Source organism: Zonotrichia albicollis, chromosome Z (assembly GCF_047830755.1).
Source record: "Zonotrichia albicollis isolate bZonAlb1 chromosome Z, bZonAlb1.hap1, whole genome shotgun sequence".
In the NCBI taxonomy this organism is placed as follows: domain Eukaryota; kingdom Metazoa; phylum Chordata; class Aves; order Passeriformes; family Passerellidae; genus Zonotrichia; species Zonotrichia albicollis.
The window spans coordinates 64,530,274-64,546,819 of NC_133860.1; the positions used below are offsets into that span (position 1 = coordinate 64,530,274).

The 16,546-nt window shown below is 39.0% G+C and overlaps 1 protein-coding gene across 7 annotated transcripts in view; it reads right to left on the bottom strand.

Annotated features, from left to right (window-relative positions):
* Positions 1-16,546, bottom strand: part of RNF38 (ring finger protein 38) — a 114,560-nt gene that overhangs the window by 40,687 nt on the left and 57,327 nt on the right. For 3 of the 7 annotated variants that reach the window (XM_005486279.4, XM_074532236.1, XM_026792891.2), the window contains one exon: positions 13,029-13,099. The exons of 1 other annotated variant lie outside the window; for it this stretch is intronic. In XM_005486279.4, coding sequence (XP_005486336.3) covers positions 13,029-13,099 — 71 coding nt within the window. Of the gene's footprint in view, positions 1-7,521; positions 7,820-13,028; positions 13,100-16,546 lie in introns of those variants that run through there. 3 more of the 7 variants (XM_074532238.1, XM_074532239.1, XM_074532237.1) reach the window with 3 other exon arrangements.

Genomic DNA, 16,546 nt, shown 5'->3' on the forward strand with positions numbered 1-16,546 from the left:
AAAAAAAATTGTGCTATTTCTGCAGATGTTCCATGCAATTAGTATGTACTAAGATAGCAAACATTTCAAGCTTTCTTAAAACTGAACATTGAAAGAGTTATGCAACAAACAGTACTGGTATCCAAAAAGACTTAAAAAAAATATTTTCCATTGATAATTTCTATCAGTCAATCTCCAAAATGCCTACTAAGATCTGAGGTAAAGTGTCCATGTTTTGACATCCGCACCATCTTACACAATACAGAAAGTGTTATTTCAGGTGATGATGTTAAAAGCTATCTCTGGGCCTCCACAGGGTCCTGATCCCCTCTTTCATATGTAAGCAGAAGATAAATTTTATACTATAGAATTACACATCATTATCATCATCATCACTATCATTTTCCTATATATAAAGCTGAAACACATAAAACTTTGCACATGTACCATTAAAATGTATTCACTGCTGTAAAATAATTTCTTTAAATGTCATAAAATGTGCTGATATTGACATACTTAAAATAATGCCAGGGCAAGAGTGAAGTGGGGAAATCAAGACAAGGTGCTCAGGTATAGGCACATCTGAAAGAGATCACCTTTTCAATTTTAAACATAATTCTGCTCTTCCTGCTTTGAAGGGACCAGGGATCTGAAGAGAATCTGGCTCAAAATTGCTTAATAGCTAAGTCTACTCTACACATAGTTTGCATATTCAGTGTGTATTCACTAATGATTTTGCCATTTAGACATGTGAAATTAACAATACAGGTATCTCAGTGGAGACAGGTTAATTAGGACATTCATTACAAGTAAAAAAACCAAAATCATACTCTTTCCACTTTTAAGATTTTTCCCTATATTAAGCTACAGATATATAGATGCACACTGGTGTGCACATACATATATGAAACACAGCATAAGTAAATGGACAAGCTATCACTTGAGCACTGAAGACTGACATCTTTTATTTGTTTTAATGGATGTTATGCTGACCATATTTGTTGATGTAGTATCAAGAGAACATCCAAACATTTACACCAATGGAAACATTACTCACACTACTATAACTGATATTTGCAATAGGCACAAGGATCAGTCAGCATTTGAAATTTGTTCCTAGTGAGAGGACTAATGGCATAATAACTCAACCTCTATTGCGACAACACGTAATTACACTTGCCTGCCTTCACTGTTGCCTGTCATCACAATACTGACCTGCATTACAGGAAGATGGAAGTATCTGGTCAGCACACGATACTGTTAAAAATTTCTGTGTGTAATGTAGTTTATGTGTTCTCAGTTCATACCACAATTTTCTCTCTACATTGCTTCAGTCTCTCTCTATTGTTAGAAATTTGAAGCCCAACAAATACTCTTCATCTGTTTTAGAAACTACACAATGAATCCACAAAAACCTATCTACCTAATCAGTACAACCAAACTGTCACATTAATAACAGAATGCTCTTCAATATACTCACACTGGTATTAGCGGGGAAAAGAAAATCAAAAACCCAAGAGATTTGTATTTAAACACAGGCTTGAAAATTCAAAGGTCAAGATACTTAATTCCAAGAATAAGGCATGCTAAGTTCAACCTTCCTCAAATTCCTTTCTCTATGGGGAGATGCCACTGAGCAAGGGAGAAAACACATCCCAAATGGCACAAAGCACAACTACAACCCTTGTCCATAACGGTCGCAGCAACCTCCAACACCAAACCTCTCACCCTGTGCATCAGTTCTGTCCTTCTATTTATGATGCTTAATTTATTATTTCCTTATTCTACAGAATTTTACACACAAAGGCAAATTTTCACAGGTGAAGTAAATACCAAGGCTTAGCTCTGCCCTTCACAGAGTTTAGGACAAGTAAACTCTTCATCACCTATGGCTGGACACAGCAGGTCACCAAGCACAATGTGATGATTAATATTTTGTCAAACTTTTTTAAAAAATTAATTTATTTACACTACAGAATGTTGATACACAGCAGAAATAGCCTCAATAACAGCACAGTCTAGGACTCCAGGTCATGGCAGCTCATGACTTAGAGAGATGTCCTCTTTCCTTGGTAAAGAATGGGCTGAATGGGCCAGCCTAGAAAACCGTGGTGAATGGAATTATATCCAGCTGGTGTCTGGTGACAAGTGGTGTTCCACAGGACTCAGTACTGGGGCCAGACCTGCATAACATCTCTATCAACAAACTGGGCAAGGCGATCAAATGACTCCTCAGTGAGTTTGCAGAGGACATTAAGTTGGGCAGAAGTTGACCTGCTGTAGGGTAAGAAGGCTCTGCGGATGTATCTGGACAGGATGTACCAAAGGTCAAAGGATGCACTGAGGTCAAAGTTCACAAGGTCAAGTGGTGGGTCCTGCCATTGCATCACAACAACCCCATGCAGTTCCTAAGGCTGAGACATTGTCTGGAAAGTGCCCAGCAAAAAGGATCTGGGGCTGCTGGCTGACAAACACTGAACACAAGCCAGGAGTGTGCCCAGGTGGCCAAGAAAGCCAGTGGCACCCAGACTGTGTCATCAATAGTGTGGCCAGCAGGACTTGGCACTGGTGAGGGCACATCTCGAGTGCTGTGTCCAGTTCTGGATCCCTCACAAGAGGGTTCCAGCACTGAGGTGCTGGAACATGGTGGGTCTGGAGCAGAAGTCTTATGAGGAGTGGCTGAAGAGGCTGGGGTTGTTTAACCTGGAGGAAAGGAGACTCAGAGGAGACCTTGTCTCTCTCCACAGCTACCTGAATAAACAGGCAGCAGCAAGGTGGCAGTTGATCTGTTTTCCAAGTCACAGACAAGAAGAAATGACCTCAGTTTGCAACAGAAATGGTTTAAATCAAGTATTAGGAAAATTTTCCTCACAAAAAGGATTGTCAAGCATTGGAACAGGCAAGGGAAGCAGGTGAGTCACCATCTCTGGAGGCAATAAAAAGAGACATAGGGAGGTCATTTAGTGCTAGTCTTGACAGTACGACGTTAATGGCTGGACTTGATCATCTTATGGGTCCTTTTCAATCTATTCTTTTACTCTTTTCAAAGCTCATCTGATTTAGACAATGTACTACATAATAGAGTCTATTTGATTTAAATATATACACATGATTTAGTTTTTATTAACAGCTTGGATAAATTAGTAAGACTTGCTTTAAAAAAGCTTAGGGGAAAAAAATGTTCTTCTCTAGAGCTCCGATTTATACACACCTTTTACCCTTAGTAGCTTGCAGAACTTCCTTTTTTACATGTGTCAGACCCAGTAAAAGCCCTGTAAACATATTAACTACCGCAGCAGTGGCTGGTTCCTCTGCCCCAGCAAAACACACATGTTGGGAGGCTGTCATCAAACAGGTCATGTAATGGGTAAAGAATTCACTCCTCAATATAAGCAACAAATTATTTGAGATGACAAAACCAAGAATTGGCATTTTCTGCTAAGTTAACAAGAAACACAGGAGAAAACCCTGCAGGTCCTCAACTGCAAAAAACAGCTCCTACTTGTGCAGATCTTTCCATTTACTTTAGAAAACAAGATTATTCTCACACGAAGTCAAAGGAAGGTCAATAAAAAACAAACCACGATACACATTAGATGATAGTCAAAGTAACATCAGCCTTGCTCCCCAAACACACTCAAATAAGCATGGTTTGCTGACTCACTTCTTAAATCTTATGTCACACCTTTTATAAGGAGGAAAAAATAGGCATTAAGAACTTAAAAGCATGAAGAAATTTGGTGAGATATGTCCTTTTTTAAAACACTCTCAAGTCCTGCCCAATGGTGAGCAAAACAGATTCATATAAATATTCACTTACAGAAAGTAGACCCAAAGAATACAAGAACTATACTAGGTCTCTGTATTTGAATTTGAGAAAAAGTACTCTAGCTGTTCTCTGATACAGTAAGGAAATTAAATAAAAGAGGAAGAAAGCGTCACATATGATCTGGAACCTATGCTCAGTAGAGCTTCATATACAAAATGACTAAATGCCTATTGGTCTTACCAGGTCCTTTGTGCCCATCTCTGAATGTTTTTTTCAAAGGCATACTCATCCACTTGGAACTCACTTGCCTTCCAAATGCTATTTTAAATGAATTTTCTAGTCTTTTATGTCTCCCATCTCTTCATTTCCCATCTTGCTTTGTATTCAGTTCAGATGTTTTACCAAGACACAAACACAGAAGACAGATCAAAAATGCCCTCCCCTCAGTACTTGCAAACAAAACAGTCTTGCAAGAGATTAATTTCCAAGACTTAGATTTTCAAAATTAGGTTTATCAAAAATATTCAGCACACCACAAATTTTTTAAAGAACAGTCCCAACAGGTCATCTGATAAGGTCACCTGAATAAGGAAGAAAAGTCCCCAATTTTCGTCTAAAAAGTCATCTCCTAAAGCTTTCATGAAGACTGACAGAGCATCTGCTCAGAAGCACCATAAATTGTGCCATGAATGTTCCCATCCCTTCTCACACAATTTACAGTTACTGCACTGTGACAAAAAAAAAAATAAATACCCACTTCCGTCAGTAATTAACAAAGCTGGCAAAGACAGACCACAAGGCTAAGGTAAGAGGTTCTGTAGAGAGAATGTACCTGACTTAATGCAATTTCTGAATTTTTTTAGAACGGAGGTGTTCATAGATTTTGCAAAGGAACAAAACTGCAAGCTACTTAAACAGAAAGTAAGCAAAGCAGAGCCTATGTAGTGGTGCTCACATGAAGCACTGGTTATTTTTTGTAGTAACTGAGGTACTAGTGGGAAATACAAAAAAAGCAAAGTTATCGAAAATAAACAAGAAGATAAAAAATTCTGAGACAGCAAACCCAGAATGTATTTACTGAGAACCAGGAACTGCATACATGAAAGGAAGAATGTCCCTATTTTCCTGAGAGGAGAAAAGCAAATCAGCCTTTCTACTGCTACAATGCCAACAGAAGACAGTAGCAAGTCAGATGTCTGCTGCTTACCTACTTTTCTACCAGGTGAGGTACAGTTCCAATGCAATCTGGTTGGAAGGCAAACAGCAAAATACTCAAGGTGTAAAAGGGCTTTTCTCCTTTCCTCCTTCCCAGTGCTTTTAAAGGGCAGCTGTTGTTAGCATGCACTGCTAGTAAAGGCCAAAACCAGCACCAGTTTTCAATGTTCTGACAAACAGGCATCAGTAGAGGGCACCAAAAAGCAAAACAAGTTTCCTTATCTTTAAAGAACTTATTAAAAGAGGAATCTACCCACTCCCATGCAAAGCTGAAGAGTAAAAAATATTAAAACCATCCTGTTAAATCACAGATGTCATCACGTTCTGCCCACAGCAGAATTTAAATATTCTGTATCAGATAATTTAACTTGATATCAATTCTTACATAGAAAAGGAAACCACAAGTTCTATTTCCATATGAACTGATTAATTCAAGCCTGTATCTTCTTCCACAAGTTTTAAGAATCACTCTTCCCACAGGCAAAACAACTTTCTGATGAAAACTAGGAAAAAAGAAGTTCTATACACTTCCTCTACCCTTATTTCCACCTTTCCCATCCTTCTGAAGCAAGGTGGGGATGGTAAAATAACACAAAGACTACGTGAGAACATTGTAACTCAAAGATCTGCTCTGTACAGATTCTCATTAGATCCCCAGCAATTCAGACCATGTAGTCTCTACAAACAAACACGTATGACAAATTTGACTTATGACAAGACCAGTTTCATAGTACAAGACTACAATTCAACAGCAGGCAGATCTGAAGAAGTAACTTCCCTCCCTCACCACACAATTTTTATATTTTAGGAAGATGTTACATAAAAACCATCACAACTCTTAAAGACTTTTTAAGCAAAAAGTTGAAAAAATAACTTGACTTCCTCAACAGTCTACTTTAAATCATAAAAATTATCTCTTATTATAATGTCAGTAAGCCATATTAAAAAAAACATATTTAGAACAGCTGATACATAAACCTGACAAATCACAACAGTAACTGATTCAATGTTAGCTTCGGAGCCACATCCTTGTATTTCAGAAGTTAATTATATACTGTTACCTCAACACCAGCGCAGGTACAAAGCAAGGACTTAACAACATGCAACTTCAATTCAGTATTTATTATAGTTTGGTTAATTATAAAAACCCCACAAAGTGAACCAGGTAAGAATCAAATGAAGTTTAACCTACTCTGTAAATCCATGAGATAACAAAGTAAGATTTACAAAGGAGATCATTAAATCTTTACTTTTTAAGACCCTTTTATTTACATACAATTTTTCACAATTGGCGCTTTTCACAAGTAGCATAACTCCAAGTTACAATTCCCTGAAAACTTTCTTCACATGTTATGCTATGTATGCATATAGTTCATTTTTGCCCAGAGATTTGGTGAGTAAGGATTATGAACTATCACCAGCCATGAAACCTGCCACAAAACCTATCCGCTCTTCCATCTCAGACTTCATAGTCTAATGACTGCACCTTCCTTTCTCTTACTTCACACATTAGTATCCAAAAGGAGTTTTTTCTTCTCTCAGAGCAATGAGTCTCTAATACCACAGCCACAATACCCCCTTGAAGGTAAGAAAGGTAACGTAATATAATGCTGCAAAGCAGTTAAGGAGTCTGTTGGGTCAGCAGACAGCAAGATCCCCAGGATGTGGATAAATAGCATTAATTTGGCAAATGAAACCAAAGCAGCTGCTTCAGTGACATTTAAGAACAAGCACACCATCAGCAACACCGAATTAAATATTAATGTAATTTAGTACTTGAGTATGGCAGACTTCTATTAATCCTGTTCATCTTACCATTCTGCTTGCCCCACTCCACATGTGAGGAAGTTACCAGAAAATGCAGGTCTGCTTCAAATACCACCCTCAAAAATCTCTTTCAAAATGCAAATACTATACATTCATAAACATCATCATGACTTCCAGTTCAATGAACTTCTGCGTAAATAATAACTAAGCTACTTGCTCTGAACAGCTACAATTTGAAATGGGTGTCCCCACTTAAGATCTCAATGCACAGGAGGTTTAAAAACACACTTCGTAAGGATAAAAGATATAACTTTACAGTTCAAGCATAAAAAAAAAGAAATTCCGTTTGTGTTGCTTAGAAATTAAGTCACATACACTAAAAAATACCGAATGCCCTAACATTTATGCTTGCTAAATCAGTGTTCCCTTAAACAGCTGTTGTTTCTACTAATTTAAGAGGATTACAGACACCTAGAGACGTCATTTTACTACACACCTAGAGACATCATTTTACCACACGGATGGGAGGACGTTCAGTGCTTCAGAAACACTTGCTACCGCCTTGCACATTAACGTGCCTGTCCTGAAGACAGCACACAGCAGTTCAGTCCCGGAAAGCCGGGTAATTTTCAGGTTCCAGTTCTGCCTTTTGCCAAAGCAGATAAAACAGCTTTAACAACGTCAGACAATTACATCCCTTCCCCAGCCCTCGTCCACCTCGCGGGCCGCCCACGTGGAAGGAGCTCAGGCTCCCCGTCGGCCCAGGCCACACGGCCTCCTTCACCCTCTACCTGTACGGGGGGCGGCCGGCGCCGCCGGGACATCGCGCCTTCCCCCGCCCAGCTGACGAGCCGCGGGCACCGGGCGGCGCCGGCGAGGCCCCGTCCCCCGCCGCTCCCCGCGCCGGCACCTGCGGCCCCGCCGGTACCTGCGGCCCCGCCGCTTCCGCCGCGGCTCCCGCGGGGTTGCCCCGCCTCAACCTCGGGGCCGCCGCGGCCGCCCCGGGCCGGGCCCGACCCTTCCGCCAGCGCTTCCGGGAGCGCGGCCCCCGCCCCCTGGGCTGGTGACATCATTCCCCGCTGGCCGATGACGTCACACCACGGCCGGCGCGAGGCGTTCTTTGTCTGCGCCCGGTGCGGCCGCGGGCCCAACGCGCCTGCGCGCCGCCGTGACGGCGCGGCCCCCCGCCCGGCCCCGGTTTAGTTTCGGTTTCACAGGATCGAGAGCGGAGAGCGCGGGGAGAGACCTCCGAGATCAGCCTGGGGCCGATCTTCATCTTGCCAACTAGACTGTGGCAATGGGTGCCACGTCCAGTGTTTCCTTAAACATCTTCCGCGACGGCGACCCCAGCGCCTCCCCGGGCAGCCCGTTTCAGTATCTGACCACCCGCTGAAGAAATCCTTCCTCACGTCCAGCCCGAGGCCTTGAGCTTGAGGCCACCTCCGCTTCTGTCGATTGAGGAGACCGACCCTCACCTAACTCGTGAGTCACTGGATAAACAGGATTTGCTGACGGTGCCACACGGGTACCGGCTCGGGATGCAGCCCTGATCAGCAAAGGCAGCAAACGGAGCCTCACTGAACTGATTTACTCGAGCTGTTCCTCTCAAATAATATATTACCGCCTTACTTTTCACCTTTCCAACCTCCCTGCACTCTCTACCTCAGCGTGATTAAAGTATTTTCCCAACTCTAAACCAGGAAAACAAACATCTGCTGTAGGTATAAAGAACTAACGTTCTAAAGGAGATGACTCACTAGGCATGAAAGTGGTTGAAAATTGGGAAATGACATCCTTGCAGCTGCCAGAAGTGAAATGAAAAAGGCCTAAAGATGCTCAATAAACACAGACAGAATGAACTGGGACTAAGAGTGTGTGGGCATGCGGATGAAGAATGAATCTGACCTGTCCTAATTGGACAAGAAAATTTTCCAGTTTTGAAACTGGAGGGAACAATAGAATTTCCTCCTGATATTCCCATTTTTCTATGTACTGCCCCTCACACATTCCCCACAAGTGGTGCATGTGGTCCTATATAATACATCATATACAAATAAATGTGATGGGTCCTTCAAATACCTGAATTCATTAATCGCTGTTTGTTCAACTATATGTGAATTTTGTAGGCTGCACCATCCATGGAACAGAAAGCTGCTAATTTTTACTTTAGGATTAGAACTTAAAAATACTTCCCTTCTTGTGAAAACATCTTTTTAATGAGTTGACAGGCCTATTTATTACAGACTGAGTAGTTCACGTCCATGACAATTTTGTTAAGACAGGCAAATGGGAGGAAGTCCATAGAAGCACAGAATTGTTAGAGTTGGAAGGGACCTCTGGAGATCATTCCATCCAATTCCCCTGTCAAGGCAGGGTGACCTCGAGCAGGTGACACAAAATGTGTGTGGAAGATGCACCAACTATAGCCAGGAATTTTAAAGGTTAGAAATATTAAAATAAATTATGTAACTATGTATTTCAGTTAAAAGTATTAAAAAGAAAAAAAATTCTTTACATACTGTGAAAGTAAAATAAATTACAATAAGCTAAAAAGGACAAAGGCAAAGTATAATTACCAACCCCTTAGTACTAGAAAAAAAATTCCAGGGGATTTTTTCCCAGAAAGTTCCCTGGAAAAAATTCCAGTGATTTTTTTTTTTGTCATTACTACTAGGTGGCCAATCTGGTATTTAACTGTATGGAATAGGTAACTTGATGAGATCTGTGAAAAGGGATGTTGCAAGAGTAGTTAAGGGTTGCATCTTTGGATTTTCTTTTCAAAATGAGTCAGTGTTCTTTAACAGAAGCACACCACTGATGAAACAGCCACCCAAGGGACAAAAAAGTATTTTAAAAGCTAAATAAACTTGGCATAATTGAAAGCCTCTGCAGGATGATATACTTGCAGAGTATATGGAGATATATCTCTAACCCTAGTAGGAATCCACTGCTTGAGCATTAAAGTGATATACTAAGGAATACCAGGTTCCTTCTTACAAGTATCTTTCCCTAAATGCTGTGCTCAATAAAGAGATTTATTCAGTTTTAATTTAATATTTCTACTTTAAAGCAAAAATCAAAGAAATGAAAAACATGAAAAAACAGTGCCCTGACTCATGCACTGAGGTTTAAAAGCTCCCACCACCAAAGCAACAATTATTTTAAAATAAATTTTAATTCTATTCACTTTACTACACCAAATAAAACGGGAAATGTATTTTATACTTATGCTATATTAGATTTCTTTGTAATACAAGAAGCACTGCTTTTGACGCTACAAAATGAGACAAGTTCACTTAATGCAGTGAGTCCACACATGAAAAATCTTACACTTTGGTTTTCTGCTGATGTCACTGAACATGAATTCAAGATTCTCATGTGCCAAGTCAACAAAATCAAGTAATTGGACTGGAAGCCTGGGAATTGTTTTCATTAAGATTGCAACATTCCTTTAGCATGTGTGGTGTGGAACTTTTCTCATGCTGCTGTACAGAAAATGACATCTGGGCCTGTGGAGAAAATACTGTAAAATATGTGTGGATTACCAGTCAAATACTAACCTTTACATTTCTTCTAAAATGCAAAAACTGGTTCTGCACAATCAGGCAAAAAGTAGTAAATTACTTTGCTGAAATATGCCTGTTGACTAATCAAATGTATGTCAAACTATTTTAAATGCATGCTTTCATAAAGTTTCCAGAATGAATATGAAAAGCCCCAACAATTAATACATTTGTAGATAAATTTATTAAATCCAGCATTTAGTATAATTTAAATTATATTCATACCAAAATGAATAGGTGGTATCTCTCAGTAACAGCAGAATAAATCAGAACCTGATTTTCAGAGTAATTCACAGTGGAAACTGTGACCAAAACTAACTCAAGAATATAGGCATATGTGAATACAAGCAAGGAGTGAGAGGGGATTGCAACTGTGCCCTAGCACAGGCTACTTTAAGGAAGCATTACTTATAATTTTAAAAAAGTCTATCCATATACACAAATCCTTTGGAAAAAACCAACAAATCCCAATCAGTGGGCATACAGAGGGCAGTGAGCAAATGCTCAGAGTCCCAATGGACATCAGTGCCAAGTTGTGTCCCACGGGGATCTGTACCAGGACCAGTGTTATTCAATACTTTTATTAGTGAAACAGATGAAAGGATCAAGTGCACCCTCATCAAATTTAGGGATGACACCAAGCTGATGTGGTTGACACTCCTGAAAGACAGGATGCCATCAAGAGAGATCTGCACAAGAGAATGGTTCATTGTTTTTCCAGCAAGTGACTATTTTAATAAAGGAATCAACTAGAATTTTCTACAAAATCCATGTCAGACAGCTTCACATATTCTTACAGAAAAATCAACACCCTTACCAAATAAACCTGACACCTGAGGGAAAAACGTGTCTCTTAAACAGAGCCAAAACCACATTCTTTCTGCTTTTTATACTGGTCCTACTTAACTAAACTTTATAGTTGGAAGTTCTTTCTCAATTGGTGCAGAATCAACCCTAAGGAGAAAGACTGTTTTCTTCCACCATCTCTAAATATGCAAAAATTAACATTTGGCCTAATTCCTCTATTAACATGGAGGCAGGTGGTGTTCCAAACAACCACTCTCCTGAAATTTATACCAGGCAAGCTGACACACCCTTTCCTACTCCCCTGCCCCCAAACCAGTGAAGCAACTATCAAACAGATTTTCCAACAAGATTTAAACAAGCTTTAATTGCCTTGATGTGACATAAAACTAAGGAAAGGCAATCAGTGTTATACAAGAAATGGTATTCCATGTAATGACTCACAAAAGGAAAATGGTTAGGTTGGTGCACTAGGATGGCTCTGAAATGAAATTTCCCCCACCCATTCCTCATCCAAGAATCTTCCAGTGCAGAGTATACAAGGCACAAAAAACAAAGCAGTAAATACTGTTGAATATAGCTAACCAGATTATCAAGTGGAAATTGAAAATAATGTTAGCCATGCTCTAGATAGCATGTTTGATCAGTATCTGTAGGATGAACCAGTAACCAAATCTAGGGTGGTACCTAAAAATAAAATTAAACTAAAACACTAAACCATACCAAAAAAAAAAAAAACAACAAAAAACCAACCCAACAAGAAACAAATACACACTCTAAATAAAAAAACAAACAAAACCCTGAACAAACAAACAAAAAAATAAAACCAACAAAAAACACCCAAAACCCCACACAAACAAAAGAAATCCCTAAAACGCCCACAAACAAAACAAAGAAACAAACAAAACACTCCCCATAAAACTAGAGGAAGGAGAGCAAGAGAGAAAAAAAAAGATAGTAAGGGAGTAGAACAGTAAAAGAAGCTCTTTCTGAAAACAACTCTAGCTCTACAATAAGCTGGAACAACTATATAATTAACTTTTTCCAGAGTTTCAAAGCACAATTATTAGTGTAGTTATTAAGGCAGTACCCCATAGGTTTTTTCATTTCCCAAGAAAAATGATTTACAATTTGACCAATACCCACCACTTCCCAGACATGTCAAGCCAAGACGTTAGTTTACTATGAACGTGTCATACATGCATACAGTGTAAGATACATTACATGTTGAACTAAAGTTAATCAATTTGCAGTATTTACAGACAATAAAACTTAAGGTAAAACCATCAACATCCAGTCTCACAAGGAGTTTGATGTCGAAACTACTCTTTTCTGCATGCCACACTTACAGCAGTGATCCAAGTATCACTGAACATTTAATACACAGTACTCTACTGACCCCCAAGCAAACTAATCTGCAAATATGCCAGAAAGGGTTAGAGAAACACATGCACACTACTAGACAGGTTGCTATTTTGAAGATGCACGACAGAACAGAAGTCCTAACATGCAAAAGCTTCAATTCTCAATTCAAAAAGAGAAAAATATGGCTACTGTGAAAAAAAACCAAAACAAAACAAAAAGCTTTGAACACTTAGCTAGGCTCTAATCTCTAAAGTCAGAAGAAACAAGACATACTACCTTATCTAGAAATTGGCAAAGTCATTGCCATTATTTATTAACTGAGGGTGTCAATATGGCAAAGAATACAAGCAAAAATAAAAATACAGTACTAAAGACAAATTTCTCATTAACTGTCTAAAAGATTGTCTGGAGAAAAATATGTATCTTACTATGACAGAGACAGTTCAAAAAGTAACTCTGAAAACTGCTGTATCTGCAAAATAATAATGTTTGTGTAGTAAAAGCAATATATAAAAACCCTGCAATGCATATTCATCTTGTGAATGAAACATTCACATAAATCTCACCTTGTCACTGTCATCAGTACAAATGTGATCTTGATGGATTGTGTGGCATTGAAACGCTGTACCAATACTACCTGGAAAACAAGGAGGGAAGGGAGAAAAAAAAAATAACTAAAATGATAACCCAAATTCTGTGAACACTAAAAATAAAGGTAAATATAGCAAATATAGCAAACTTTCTTTTCTCAAGATTTAGTTCTCAAGAAACAGCTAGGTTTGATAACAGAACAAGCATCAGAGACATTTTATAAGTGTGCCAATGTCTTCACATATATTTTTTAAGAATTTTAAACAGAATTAAATTATAGCTAGCTCATCAATCCAAAACAAACAAATGCACTAAAGTACATACAGGCATATAAAAATAAGGAGAAGCTATGCAATTCAAGTTCATATACTGTACTACCTGGTAACCACAAACCAGCAGCCTCATTCCAGCAATATATTAAGACCAAAAGAGGAGAATTCCAAGGTCAAAGTTTTAATTGTGTACAATTTTCTTGTAGTGGAATTTCTGCCTGCTTAATGTTTCTATACAAGTTTCTTTAAGCCTAGGAACAAAAGGGACAGTACACCCCTACAAAGGCTTACTTCCAGTCCTGAGACTTCTGTCCAAAGAATATATGAAAATATTTCACAAAGCTTCTTTCTGACTTACCACTTCAGAAAAAATATTATTTTGCAATAGGAGTCATTGTACTGGCTTGAACAACAGTAATGCATGATCATACTGTGTATTTTTTGTAGGAAGAGAAGGCAAAGAAGAAATCACTATACAGTTGAAGTTTCAAGGTGAAAAGGGAAAAAAGAACTAGTTTTAAACTGTTTGAAATATGCAGTGCTCCCCTACCACTTGATTTAGACGTAAGCAAACTGCAAGTGTTTCACTGTAAGCACTCCACATGTTTTCTTGAACTGGAATCAGCTCAAGCTCAAAAGCAAAGCAAGCTACAAAACTTAAGAGAACACAGTGTTAAAGGTAAAGGTTGATATCTTTCTGACCATTACACCACAGGCAGAATTGATGTAAAATACAACCTTTTGAATTGGTCTAAAATAAGGAAATAGCCAACAAAAAATAGGTAAATTCAGCCAAATTACAAAAAATACACATAAACTTGTTTCAGGCATCCACGCCTGTGGATAATGAAAGGAATTTCAAGAGGTTAAATTCCTAAGACTTACTCCCTAACAAATTAAAATTCATAAATGTGGCCCTTGCATTACAGGCTATATTATGTACTTTACAGACAGGCTTTTCACAAACCGTGATCGCATGCACCATCACAATGATAAGCTGACTTTGTTCTAGCTATAACAGATAGCAGCAGAAGCAACATAGCTCCAGTAGCAGAGCTTCCAGTTAGTTAATGCAACATAATACATCAGGGCAGCTCATCAGTTTTCATGATGCTATACCTTAAATTCTAACAATATTCACATTACCAAAAAAAAAAAAATTCTAGCTTGGGTTTTATCTACATATTTCAGTCAAACTCAACTATTTTGCAGTTAGCAGAGAACCTGCTGAACCAATCTGTTCTGCAGTTAGCGGAGAATATGTCAATGTTTTCCTTTAAATTGCTTTTTTTTTCTCTTAACAGGATTTTCATGGCCTTTATGACATATTTATTTCATTTGCAGTCAACTAATACCCTACAGTACAATAAGAAGATATAAGACACAATCCCTAACTGCGAGAAGTGAAGGCATTACACACATCCTGGCTGCTTTGCACCAGTGAGCTGGCTGACCTCACCAACAGCCTCACCAAAAGCTGCCTTTGGAAAAGGGTTTACATCAAAGACAGCATTGATAGTACAGTCCCTTGAATGGGCCAGCAGAGGTAACAGATCTGAAGACACTGACACAGCAGACTACCACCTAAAGGCTCTGCTTCATGACAGTGCAATCTATAATGTTGAGTTCAATGGTCAGGAAAGTGCTGTAGGACTTCTCTGATCTTAAAAATATTTTTTACATTTATACGCATAAAATATAAAAGCAGTTTTTAATAACTGAGTTATGTTTTTAAAGCATTGTCTTTCTGACCGATTGCACTGAGACAAACCTGAAGACAGGTTAATCACATTTCACCTACCTGCAAGGAAGATCACAGTCAGAATCTCAAAAGATGACCTCAGCAGGTCTCTAGTCTGTGCCAAAGACTTTTCAATTGTTGTTTAACCGTTAGAGATGCCCAAGGACTGAAAGGAACAAAAGCCAATTTGCATTGCACCGACTGCAGGGAGTAAATACAAACTCCGTTAAACTGCCTTCATATCCCCAAATTGACAGGAATTTCAGACCAACTCAAGACCAACTGCAGTCCAGGGCTAGCTTACCCTAGGGCTACTACAATCAAAGCTTTAATTCTGAGTGAAGAATTATCTCTGCAAAGCTGACTGAGAGTGGGGAAAATGCCATCAAGACTCCTACGTAAGGAGCAGAAGGCAGCACACAGGCCACTGCCCACAGCACCTTTCCAAATGTACTTCCTTGCTACTGTGTTCAGGAGATGCAACTGTGAGGTCTAATGCCCATCATTTTCTCAAACCTAATCCTAGTCTGAACTTCCTCTCTCCCACAAAGCAATTTCCATGCTGTGCAAGTAACAGGGCACTTTGTAACAGTCAGCTGGTTTTCTCAGACTCACAGCTTCCAATACTGGGTGACAGTAGAGTAGCCTCAATTTATGCTGAGACACCACCAAAACACAGCAGGCATACGTGAAATCAGATCAGGCATCCCTTCACCATTACCAGTATCAGACAGGGTAGAGAGTAATGCGCTTCAATTGATGCACTATATATATACATATATATAACCTCTTTAAACACAGTTAAATTCTTTTGCATACCCTTCTTCAAATAAAGTGAGATACCAGCTTAGTACTATGACTTGCACTCCAGGAAAAATATCCATTCTTTTGGAACAGGCAAGAAAGAAAGACTGCTACACCTCCCAGTTACCATAGGAAAGGGGCTAATTTTTTTCTAAACTCCCACATTAAACTGAACAGCAAAAAGAATCTTCAGAATTTCATGGATTCTGTCTAACTTCTGCATTGTAATAAAGAGAATCAGTATCAGGTTTGAAAGACCAGTGTCATGCTTGCCAATTTAAACCATCCAAACACACACAATGCTGGTCCAAGGGAAAAAGAGGTGTGAATTCAAATCTTTTCATTCAGAAACTTCAGTGCTACTGGAAGTATCTCACTGCTTAAGTGAATGATGCTGATTAATAAATTCACTGACTCTCCAGCATCAGTCTCATAAGAAATACCTGTACTATTAAACCTACTTTATCTAGAGGGAATCTCTTCAGTCTTACTAACTTGCATGAATCAGACAAGTTCTGGGCTAAGTGTTTGATTTGCAGACTAGAGTTTGGAAAGTAGGAAATGCATGGAAACAAAGTCTGAATTGGATCAACCTTAGACTCTTAATTAACTGCTCCCTTTAAAAAACCTGTGAGTTGAATGGCGTATATCTGGCGAGGTACAGCCTTGGATGGTT